The following is a 12,710-nucleotide window of genomic DNA, read 5'->3' as shown; positions in this document are numbered from 1 at the left end:
AGTGAACTACTGGATTGGATGCTCTTACAAGATCTGAATGCCACCAATGCTTATACCTTGCTAAAAAAAATGGATGCCCTTATTTAAAAAAACAATTATATGGCTAGCAGTAAATGACTAACAGTGAAGTGTTGTGCCATTGAGTGTGCCAGATTCCAGTAGTACTGTATCAATTGCCAATTACTGAGTTTAGTTAAATACTAAGACAACATGAGGTTTTTCCAAGGTATGACAGCCCCTGTGAGTCAGATACCATTTATATCGTTAACACACTAGCAAAAAGTTCACACAAAAGAATTGTCAAGTTTCTTTTTCCTACCACAAAAAGTTATTCCTCTGCATCTCTAGAATCAAAACCAAAAATTGATTCTTTCTGGAATCATAGGGGATGAACTAGCAGCCACTGAAGCAAATAAAAGATTTCAATATCACTGGGTGTTGGATTACTTTTATGGGAACTCAATGATTGGCTCTGGATTAGAAATACAAGCAATGTGAATACTCAGTAGCTAACTACTGACTTAAAATTTTTATTACTGAGAATTTTTTTTAAAAATAAGGCTGCTCTAATTTCCATTTACATGTACAAATTTCTTTTCATTTTGTTCAAAACATGTAATGAGATTTTGATTAATTTCATATTTATTTCCTTATAATGAACAGGTCTCCTATTATTTGGGTGAATCGAAGCTTGCCTTTATGGGGCTTACAGGTAACATTTAAATGGGTGATTTAATTATTTGCATTTAATAACTGTAGACAATATTGATTTATAGCATTTTAGTGATGTTAAAGGATACTTGGAAAAGTGGATGTTAACAAAGAAATCTACTTGATGACCAAGTACAACAAAAGCATAAAGATTAGCTGATCTGAGCTAAATGATTTGAATTTATATGGATTTAATATATATTTCTGAAGTATTAAATCTTAAACAAAACATTGTAGAATTAGATAGCCTTTTCTCTTAGAATTACCAAGCTCTGTTGAGTCAGGTAGTCACTGCTCTAATGATGAGTTTAAATTTCATAATTGTTTATGACTCGCTTTTGACATGCTTCATGGGCTTTCTTGTTAAATACACTAGAAAGCTAAAGTTACTTCGTAATATAGAAACCTACATGTTTAGAGGAGTACGTCACAAAAGATGCACTACGTCAGTGCTTAGTAGGTCTTGGAGGTCTTTTGAAACTTGTGGTTCAGTCCTCAGTGTCCTGGAGCCTGCTTATTTTGGGAACACCTTTTTTACTCATGGACAGTGCTGTGGGAATTCTCCTTGTGAAATGTATTTTTTCTATTAAGAGTTCCTTAAGCTTCCAGAATGGTTATATATACCATTATATTCCTGCACCATGCTTAGTGCAATGCCATTATGAAGGTTTGTACCTCTATGTAATATACAGTTTTACTAAGGGAAGAATCTGTTGATGAAAATACCTTTCAATTTCTTGCTTAAAGTATGCACAGTTTGAATAATTTTTTACTTAGAAATTCAGATTACTGTATTCAATTTAATTAAAAAATACTGAGAGATGTATTTGCTTATTGTTACAGTTTTATTCTAATAAGTTTATTTGATAAACATAGGAATTTTTACATATGTGTTTGTGTATGTGTGTGTATATACACATGCATTCATGGTGGGATATATACAATAGTTGCAAACAAAGATTTATTTTTATTTGAGATATAACCTGAGTTTATATAAAACAATAATACTTATTTGGAGAAACTGATATCATATTTTGATTGCATATTTTAATAATTTTCCAATTCATAGCATCTTTTTTAATTCTAGGTAATGATATTGTGAGTGCAAATAGTGCACTCTTCTGAGTTTTCAGTAGTAGTGAGCATAAGTTTAAAATTAGAAATCCTGAGGCATGTTTGACGTGAGGCTCCAGCTGAATTTGTACATTTTCTTGACAGAATATTCCCACAATATACATTAAAATACAAATATTTGCTATGCAAAGGATTTAAGGAAGTTTTATGGTTATTTAATATGTGTAAACTTCTAAGTTAATTTTTTACTATTTTGATATTTAACTTTAAATATTTTTAAACTACATAATACATACACTAACTACATAAAATCTAAGTAAAGCTGATAAGTTGAGCTCAGTTGCATTTAAATATTAAAATCAATAATGATTCATCTGTATTGGTTTTTGTTGTTTTCAACTTTCTGAATTATACACAGTAAGAAAAGTGTTTGTTTTTCTACACATTCATAACATTATTATAGAAAAGTAAAGTGCTGACTAATTGCCATTATTTACAGCTTCTTCCTTCTCTCTCTGTCTTGTGAAAAGATCTTGGTACCTTTTAGGAACAGACAACTGAAACTTGAGACACAATCTGACAGACGCTGTATGGAGCTCTCTAAAAACCATGGGAAGGCCACCCTGCAGGCTCTCTGGAGTGTTATACTTTGAAAAGAGCAATAGGACTCAAGTCACAGCCTGTGCTTTTAGTCAGAAAAATAAAAATATTTAAGCTTCATGCTAAATGCTTGTGATGGGTTGACCCTGGCTGGACGCCAGGTGCCCACCAAAGCCATTCTATCACTCTCCCATCCTCAGCTGGACAGGGGAGAGAAAAATATAACAAAAAGCTTGTGGGTTGAGATAAGGACAGGAGAGATCATTCACCAATTACCGTCACGGGCAAAACAGACTCAGTTTGGGGAAAATTAACTCAATTTATTACCAATCAACCAGAGTAAGGTAATGAGAAATAAAACCAAATCTCAGAACACCTTCCCTCCACCCCTCCCTTCTTCCCGGGCACAACTTCACTCCCGGATTTCTCTACCAAACCCCCCCAGCGGCACAGGGGGATGGGGATGGGGTTTACGGAAATCACACGTTATTTTCTGCTGCTTCATCCTCCTCAGGGTGAGGGCTCATCACACTCTTCCCCTGCTCCAGTGTGGGGTCCCTTCCACGGGAGACAGTCCTCCATGAACTTCTCCAACATGGGTCCTTCCCATGGGCTGCAGTTCTTCACAAACTGCTCCAGCACGGGTCCCTTCCATGGGGTGCAGTCCTTCAGGAGCACACTGCTCCAGAGTGGATCCCCCGTGGGGTCACAAGTCCTGCCAGAAAACCTGCTCCGTGGGCTCCTCTCTCCACAGATCCGCAGGTCCTGCCAGGAACCTGCTCCAGCGCGGGGTTCCCACGGGATCCCATCCTCCTTTGGGCACCCACCTGCTCCGGTGTGGGGTCCTCCACAGGCTGCAGGTGGATATCTGCTCCACTGTGGACCTCCATGGGCTGCAGGGGGACAGCCTGCCTCACCATGGTCTTCCCCATGGGCCACAGGGAATCTCTGCTCCGGTGCCTGGAGCACCTGCTCCCCCTCCTTCTTCACTGACCTTGGTGTCCGCAGGGTTGGTTCTCTCACATGTTCTCACTCCTGTCTCCGGCGGCTGTTTCTCTCTGTCCCAACTTTTTTCCTTCTTAAAAATGTTATCACAGAGGCGTTAGCACTATCGCTGATTGGCTCGGCCTTGGCCGGCGGCGGGTCCATCTTAGAGCCGGCTGGTATGGGCTCGCTCTTGAACACAGGGGAAGCTTCCAGCAGCTTCTTACAGAAGCCACCCCTGTTACCCCCTCCCGCCCCCCCACTACCAAAACCTTGCCACACAAAGCCAATACAATGCTGTTAGCTGAGATGGTTTCAGAGGATGCATGGAAAAGCTGTTTATTATCTTTTACTTTTCATTGTAATGCTTAATGTCATATATTCTTTAGAAGCTAGTATTAATACACATATTTTATCACTTAAGGTTTCTGTGGCTTTAATAAGTCTCTTTGAAACTCTGCTGCTGAGTTACCTAAGCTATAAGGTAAGTACTTTTATTTACTTTTAGGCATAATTAATCACAAAAAGTAACTGAGTTAAATGTTTCAATATAAAATTCATGTGCATGCATTTGTGCCCACACTGATGTACAAGCAGGAAGTTGAGAAAAACACATGTGTAGCGGACACCATATTGTCACAGGCAGCCCTGTTCATGTTTCCCAAATTTATGAGCCAACACTAATACCTAGAGAGTGGAAGTCAGAAATTGAATTTCAGTTTTTTTCCATTGTCCACTGGCACTTTTTAATTTGAAAATACATTCTCAAAAGTGACCTTGATTTTTGGATACTGCTTTTTCAAGTGCACAGTTTTATATGTCTATCCATAATGCGATGGACACGATTCTCATTGAAGTCAAAGCTACTCAGTATCTATAACTCAAGTTTCAGGCCTCTAAAACTGCACACCAGAAAACTAGGCCAAGACAGTACCTTTATTTTTTTTTAATTATGGATACCTACATACTTGTGTTATCCGTATCTCTGATGCTATTGGAACATCTTTGCAAAATGCCTTGATATCATCTGGTGTGACTACAATATATTTTTGTATTTGCATTCTCCTTAAAAAGTTATATTTTCCTAGTATTTTTATTCAGTTTTCTACATTACTTTGTGTTATGTGCTATCCTAGTGAGTTTTAGGTGCTCTGCATTTTTAGTACCTTCAGGAGAAAAATACTAAAATAATTTATCAAAGTAAATATGAAAAGACTTGGCTTCTAAAGCTAAAAGTATCTTGGAGCATAATTTTTTTTTTTAAATTTTTGAATTACTGATATTCAGTAGCTATCAGAGCCACCACTGAAGTTGGAGAGTTGTACTTTAGTGTCCTTATCAAGTATGGCCTGAATGTTTTCCTTAGTGCCCAATAATGCTAAGAGGCTTAAAACTGTCTACTGTCTAAAAGTTATTCTTCTTAATCCTTGTAGCATATACTATTTAGGTGTTGGTGTTACAAATGCAAATCAATTATAAGCAGAAACAATCAAAAATTAACACATCCAGTGCCAAAACAGTAAAGAGCAATCACAGTTTATACTGTTCCTGAGTTTATTGGGCAGCATTTTATCCCTATCCATTCTGCTTGTGGTCTGCATCAATTTCAGTGAGTACAGAAGATGAGAGAAACACCAGTGAGTCAGCTCCCATGAGAAGTTACTTATTAGTGTGCAATATGTGTAAAGCTCTACTATCTTGATTTGCTGCATATACCTGTCACAGAAGTTGAGGCAATTTTATGATGGCTGTATTTCCACTCCCCATAAGGGAATAAGAGTAATGTAAGGAAGAATAATAGTACTGAAATGCACTTTGGCAATCCACCTGATGCAAACACCTCCTTCCCTCTGGCCCTGTCCTCTTAGTTACAATCTGGAAATGTCACAATAAAGCCATTTACCACAGTTTTACAGCAGTCTCAGGAAGCCAAGAAGGCTGGTATTTTGCCCACTGTAAGGCCTTTATGCACAGCCAGGATGACCAGAAGAGTCTGGTTCATGCAAAACTGTGACAGATTACTTATTTCATGCCACCATTTCCAAAGCTTTTACAATTTAGGCATAAGTCAGAGGACAAGCCAGGAAGAAAACAACAAGAAAAAGGTGATTGTGTTTGCATTTGTGCGCACATTGCTAGGATTTCACAAATAACCTGTAAAATAAATAAAGCAGTCATTTAAGAGAATACTCCAAGGAATTTACCTTTCTATTGATACTTGGTTGATGACGTATGGGAAATGATTCAACATGCAGAATAGTGAAGACATAATAGTATATCATGCTACTAGGATACAGTGAATTTGCATTTTTTATTGCTTTTATATGGGAGGAATGCAAAGAAGGTAGCACTGTATTACACTGCTGATCACTTGGATCCAAGAATGAATCATTTACAATCTGCATTCTCACAGCTTAACCCATTACATGATGGTCTGCACTTGGCCAAAATTCTGAAAGACGTCTACATTAGAAATTTTCATTGCCAAAACTCATCACAGACATCTGGCAATCCTGCTGTATCACTGGCACACAGGCAGTCTTAGCTGCTTTTATCAGTACCATACATTCTCACTGCAAAAGGCAGTTTTGCAGAAGACATGATGCATTTGTATGTGGAAGCCAGAATCTTAGACCTGCACACATCACTAAGTACCTGGAGCACATCTGCACAGGCATTTTGCCTGAACAAGTAAATTACGTGGCATTTCTTTTCTATAATGCAGAAAAGAAAGCTCTTAACATTAAAAATGAGGAAATTAGTGAAAATGCAGAATGGGTCACTTGGGAAAATCAAATTTTCTTTTGATTTTATTATTCCTACAAATAAAACCTTGGCTTACAGTCTCATAATTTCACTTCTGTTTACAGGGCTGCTTATCACATGAGTATTTAAAATCATTCAAGTATGTCTAACTCCCACCAATTACAATTACATGGAAGACAATAATCCCTGCCCCATAGGTACAATGGCTTCTAGATGTGAAAAGTTAAAAATAGAAAAAGAATTTTATATGCTATGGGGCTTGTATTTAATTTTCAGTGGTTATATCAGATGGTTATTTTAACAGGAAAGATTAATATGTCATTGCAACTGAAAATACAGTGCTGTACTGCAAATTCTTGTAATATTGCCATGACAGATACTACATTGTTATTGCATTACCTATGATGGAGTCTTGATATACAGAGTTAGTAAAGCTGTAAGTCACTGAATTTTAAATACCTTCCTTTTTAAATGTATGGATTTTCATTGCAACATGTAATCATTCACAGTCACTGTTCAGATGTGAAAAGAAGTAGTATTATCCCCATCCTGTAGCTAGAAGTAAGCAGATTAAAAGATCAGTACCACTTTCATTGAAATATGTGGGAAGACCTCTAATTTCATGTAAGCAAGATCAAGTGCCGAAAAGCCCTAAAATGTACTGAAGTGTTTGTGGCAGAAATACAGAACTTTGATATTGTAGTCCTAATTCAAATAATAAGCACTAGATTGTCTTCTGTACTTCTGTCTCCAAAACAGTTGGGGAAGAGAAAATACCAAGTAAAGATAAAAGAAGATAAATGCAAAGGAGGGAAGGAAGGACTCACTATAGAATACTACTGTCTTTCACTAACTTAATTTCTTTCCTCTTTTTAATACTTATTTCTTAATAAGTTAATATATTAATAGCAGGATTAGAATTAATACAGAGAAATATTGAAACTTCTGTAACTAACATGCAGAGGCTAATAAAACAAGATTAAGAGAAAATGAACTGGTATTTTTTCTTTGGAAAATACAACATATTTGCATTCTTCTTTTGCTTTATATTTTGCCATGAAGTTCTATCAGAAGGATGTACTGAGAGTGGCTCATCATTCATAACAAACATTAGTAAGGACTATAGGGCAGTCACCTGGGCATAGAGGTAATCAAAACAGTTGATTTGATGGTAAAATCTTCTGAGCAGGGCATGTCCTTTGGATATATGTCTCTGCAACTCTTAAAAGACAATAAGCATTAAGATAAGAAAAACTTGGGCACAGTCAAAAGCTAAAGCATTGTAATGCAGGATTTTAAAGACTTAGAGGTTTCTAAGAGAAAGAAGCAGAAGTGGTTGCAGATAAAAGAATTTGCCAGCAGGGTAGTCCGTTACCTGTATGAAGAGTCACTCCTTGTCTGCGTGTAAGTGTGCATGTAAAAATAAAAGTAAACTAACCTCTGAAGAATGAAAAAGCAGAGATAAGTTGTATCTGTATGATTCCAAGGTACCTAAAAATGCAAAGAAGAAAACAGGAGCATATTATTCTCTGAAGAAAAAGAAAACTTAATTGAACAAAGCTCTTCATTAGCTGAGAGAATGAGTTCACTAGTTAATGCAATTAGAATTCTTTTTTTAAGCTGTCTTATTAACTAGGTCGTAGCAGGGAAATAATATATGGTCATATGGAAGCAGAGATCTGCTTTAGTAAAAAAACAGATTTGAAAGTATATATTTTTGCCTGTGAGGCACATTATGATAAACAGTAAGAAAAATAGGCCAGAGTGACTTATATTCTATATTCACATTTGACATATGTGTTTAAATTTGAGATGAATGATCTTCCTGAAATTCAGCTAGTGGGAGAGACTCCATATGTGGCATTGGAATATCACATATATTTTTCATCAGAACTATATGTAAGCCTGCTGTGACATGGTGGTTTTTTTTCCTTTTCTTTGAAGGGAAATATCTGGGAACAAATTCTGAGAATACCCTTTCTCCTGGAAATAATTAATGCTGTCCCTTTCATCATCACGGTAAACATGTTTGAATTAATACATTTGCACATTGCATTTTTATAGCTGCAAAAATACTCTTAATTTTTATTCAAGTAAATTTGAATCTTATGTGGATAACAGATTTGTGCCTGTGGCAACAGAAATTCATCAACAACAAGAAGATGGTTTGCTACTTTAAGGAAGTAATAATACAGATCACTTTTCCCTTTCTCTCCGGTAGGGGACAAACAAAACCAAACCCTTGTAACTCAAACTACAGCACAATCAATAAAATAAACCAGCTAGATATAAAAATCTAAGAATCTCTGGTGTCTGCACAGAAAACTGACTGTCCTTATTTTATCAAATTATCTTACATACAGTTAATCACAAAGGAAGAAAAAAATGTTATTTAAAGCCATATCTCACACTAGTAACACATTAATAATAAGTATTTTTCCCAAGTGTTTCACTGCTGCTTGAATAGAAAAGCTCTATTCTTGACTAGAAAAGCTTTTAATGAATTTGTTAATTTTTCTTTCAGATTTTCTGGCCAGTCCTAAGAAACCTGTTTATTCCTGTATTTTTAAATTGTTGGCTGGCAAAGCATGCTTTAGAGAATATGATTGTAAGTATGACAAAGGAAATAACTATTTTAGAGTTTCTATTTTTTTAGTATATTGTCTTTAGTGGGATTTTGGCAGCATAGTCCACTGTGAACTTTAAGAGGAAGCTAACCAGATCTGTATTTAGGTTATAGAAATGGTCAAGCATTACTAAACTGCTTTCTGCATCAAAATTAGACAAAATTAAGATATCAATTTTTCACGACTCAGGCTGGACAGACCAGGGAGTCGCGTTGAATTCGGAATTCCCTTGGGCTAAATTAAGGTGAAACGACACCAGACGAGCAGTTAAACATTTTACTCATGACAGAAGTAACCTGAACTTGGGAGGCGTAACAGTAGGTGGCAGGGTTTCTCACAGCAGGATTTGGCATGGAACTAAACTATTCCCGTGCCAATAAGGGAAAGTTGGAATGGCTGGTTCTTTTGCTACTCTTCCATTCATACATAATTGCAGGGAACTCAACTGCTATGCCTTAATTGGTCCTTGCAGCCTGTAATTTTTAAGCTAGACATGAGCAGACAGACCTTAAAGCAGCTTGCAATAGTATCAGAATTGTGCCAAGTTGAACAAAGAACTAGTTAAATAATCACAGTATCACAGCTGGCTCTTTTGCACCCTTCTATATGATCAGCAAATTCTAAGTGCATTTGAATGACTGCATTTTATCAGGGCACTATATAATTCCTCTATAGAATCAGCTCATGCCTTATTAATTCAAAACTAAAAATAACACCTATTTTCCATTAATACAGAATGATCTTCACAGAGCCATCCAGCGCACGCAGTCTGCAATGTTTAACCAAGTCCTTATTTTAATATCTACCTTACTATGTCTTATCTTCACTTGGTAAGTGGCCAAACCCCTTTTTTATTACATATAAATAGTAAAATTAGATTTATTATATATAAATACTCCCCCCGTTTTTATTATATATATTAGCTTTTCTTCCTTTACTACATGGTGATAAAACAGGCATTATGGAAATCATGCATTGAAATAAAAAGAGTAATATACTTGCAGTGAAAGTGTTAACTAGCACCTGGTACTACCAGGGTCCTGATACACTGGGTTTGGAAACAGAATGTGCATGCATGGGAAAGGGAATCATTCTTACTCTAAGGAAGGAAATGCAGATGATGCAAAAACACAGGAGAAAGGACTGGGGGAAAATTTATGTATGTACGAAGAGTGCAATCTCAGCAGAAAAGTCACTCAAATTTGAAGAGTACCAACAGAAGTACCCATACTAAGGTCACCTTCCTCTGACTGGTGGGACAGAGAGAAAAATATGCAAGATCCCAGCCTTACCACTCTGATGACCCAAGTCAGGTTCCCATAAGGAGTACAAGGGGATAGCTGTAAATAATCTCAATTACAGGAAGTGTAGATTTTATAATCTAGATTAAAGAAAGTAGTGGATGGTAGGTTCAAACAACCAAAATGTGTTATTCTGAAGAACTTTTTACTGCAAGACCTTGAAAACTTAAATTTACAGGAGTTTGGGAAACACAGAGAAAAATCTGTTGAGGGCATTAAATATAAACATACTTGATTAATGAATTTCATGACCTGCAGATTATTGGAGGCTAGGAAAAGATCCACAGGAAACACCACTTGATTGCCCCATTTTTATACTATGCCTTAAGGATGTGCTGTTGACCAGAGCTGGAGACAGATAAAAGTAGACTACATGAGTCTTTGGTATTACCAAGGATGGTCATGCTTCTATTTGTATAAATGGATAGTGGTTATAATGTAGCTTGGTAGCTTACTTAACATACAAAATTTTCTCAGGAGTACTGCCTGAGAAGTGTCATATACGGGAAAAAAAAAAAAGTAGAGGAGGAATGTGTGTGTTACAAGACAGCATGAAAGGGGGCAGTGAACAGAGAAGATGATTCTGTGTGGAAAGGCTAAATCACCTGTATTTATTTTGCCAGCCAGGGTGCCTTTGGGTCAGCACACTGATAAAGTTTGGTCTGTCATTTTGGAGACGGTGATCTGATTTGCTCTTACTATATTCTCTAGCTTGGTTTTCTGATAGCCACTGTTATGTGCTGCCTAACCTTTTTGGTAATAACAGCGTAAAATAACACATGGCCTTTTCCAGTCTTGTCCCTCTCTATCCTTTTTTCAAGAAGAGGAGTTTGTTCTAGCCAGTGGCTAAACGAATGGTCCAATTTTACCCTTTGTCTTATGGCCACACAACTGCATAATGACAAATGCTGCCAGGTCTAAACAGTAATGAATTTTTGTGAGATTAAATTTCCTATTGAATATTATGGCCCTTTAAGAGGAAATTTTATATAAATAAGGACTACAATACTTGAACCAGGATGCATAAAATTCTACCACTGTAGCACTTGGACATTTTTAATTGGCTCTAATTTTGCTTTTTAACTTTTTGCAATACAACGCGCTCTTGAGTAAATATGCCTTCACCTTTTTTACTAACCTACTTCAATATTTTACTGAACTGCTGAACAAAATATGTATCCAGTTCTCACTGAAGTAAACTAGTGACAAGAATGTTTCCTAAGAACTCACTGTGATGATCCCTGGTTGAATAAGGTATAGAAGCTGCAGCTAAACAGAACATCATGCTCACCACCAGGCGTTTTGATAACTGACAGTAAAACATGCAGTAAATGGCAAGCTCACCTCCAGCAATTATGTCTGGTCTCAACAGCCGCAAATACCAGGTCATTATAGATCACTATATACTGACCTAGTATTGACCCTGCTAGACTGCAAAATAAGCTAAATAGGATGAAAACACCCAGTAATGTAATAACTAAGGAAATGAAGCACTTTTGAAATTACTAGGAATAGTTGTTCAAGCATCTGAAGCTTGCCTAAGACTTGAGTTCTGTTTAGCCAATTGTTACTATTTCTTATATGAACACACATAATGGCATTTTTACACTTTTTTACCCGTCTACATATGATTTTATATTACAGAGCATATTTTTAATATATCTAAAAAATTCTCTATAAACAGAATCAATTAGCTTAATGTCTTTGATTCTGTTACATCTGTGGTGAATTTGAGACAGCGTTTCATTTTAAGAGGCATCATTTTAAGCTTACATGAGTTTCTTCATGCTGAAAGAGGAGCAAAGTCCATTTCTGGAATCTGTCCACTTAAGGGTGGCTTTCACCAGGCTGATCTTTCACATTTTCTGCAACAGCTGGCAGTAACCAAGTGTATTCCCCCAAACACATATGAGGGCTAGCACTATACTTATCCATACATGTAATGGAGCACAATACAAAAAAAATTTTGAGCTAGCACTAGTCTGTTTTCATAACCATGTTTTGGTTACATTTAGAGATACTGCCTTTGTCCATGAAGTACCATAGCTTCAGTAATGTAAAATTAATAAGCCTAGTTTAGTAGCTTGAATACAGTGCTTACAGTTTCAGAGCACTTTCTCCTTAGAGTATATTCAGTAGCATGGGGACATGCTCATGGTGTGCTTTTGGTGCCACTGTGCCTCCATGCCTACCTGTAAGGTTAATGAGATAATGACTTTCAGGCGCTGTATGGATTCAGTTGTAACACCACAGCCCTTCTTAGTTCCTGGTTGACAGGCTTGCTTTTACCATCTGCTTCAATAGGAACATTGGCTTCTCAGCACTTCCGAAGTCAATGTAACTTTACAACACAGGGTTCTGTTCAAAACCATGCTTTTTTATCAGACACATAGAAAGAGGTGTCACATAGCTTTGTATGGGGATTACACCATTGTCAACCATTTTATAAGAAGTCCAAGATGGTATGAAGCCCAGAAGACTCCTCTTTCTACTTCCATTTTTTACTAGTTCACTTAGACTGGTGCACAGAGAAAGTGCAGCAAAAGTGCTTTCTTACTGCTTCAGGTGAGACTGAAACCTTTTGTAAGTCTTCTGATGGTCATTTCTGTAAGAAATGTTTAAAGTTTAAACTTTAAACTGTAAAAAA

The 12,710-nt window shown here is 36.7% G+C and overlaps 1 protein-coding gene across 1 annotated transcript in view; it reads left to right on the top strand.

Moving 5' to 3' along the window:
* The window catches only part of KCNT2 (potassium channel, subfamily T, member 2), a 154,945-nt gene that overhangs the window by 48,867 nt on the left and 93,368 nt on the right, over window positions 1–12,710 (top strand). Inside the window, exons 5-9 of the mRNA XM_010566383.1 lie at window positions 664–712; window positions 3,794–3,853; window positions 8,080–8,154; window positions 8,660–8,743; window positions 9,498–9,592. Of these exons, the coding sequence (XP_010564685.1) occupies window positions 664–712; window positions 3,794–3,853; window positions 8,080–8,154; window positions 8,660–8,743; window positions 9,498–9,592 (363 nt within the window). The remainder of the gene's footprint in view (window positions 1–663; window positions 713–3,793; window positions 3,854–8,079; window positions 8,155–8,659; window positions 8,744–9,497; window positions 9,593–12,710) is intronic.

The sequence above is a fragment of the Haliaeetus leucocephalus genome, unplaced genomic scaffold (genome assembly GCF_000737465.1).
Source record: "Haliaeetus leucocephalus isolate CR32 unplaced genomic scaffold, Haliaeetus_leucocephalus-4.0 Scaffold208, whole genome shotgun sequence".
NCBI classification, from domain to species: Eukaryota; Metazoa; Chordata; class Aves; order Accipitriformes; family Accipitridae; genus Haliaeetus; species Haliaeetus leucocephalus.
This window is presented reverse-complemented; position numbering and strand designations above follow the sequence as displayed.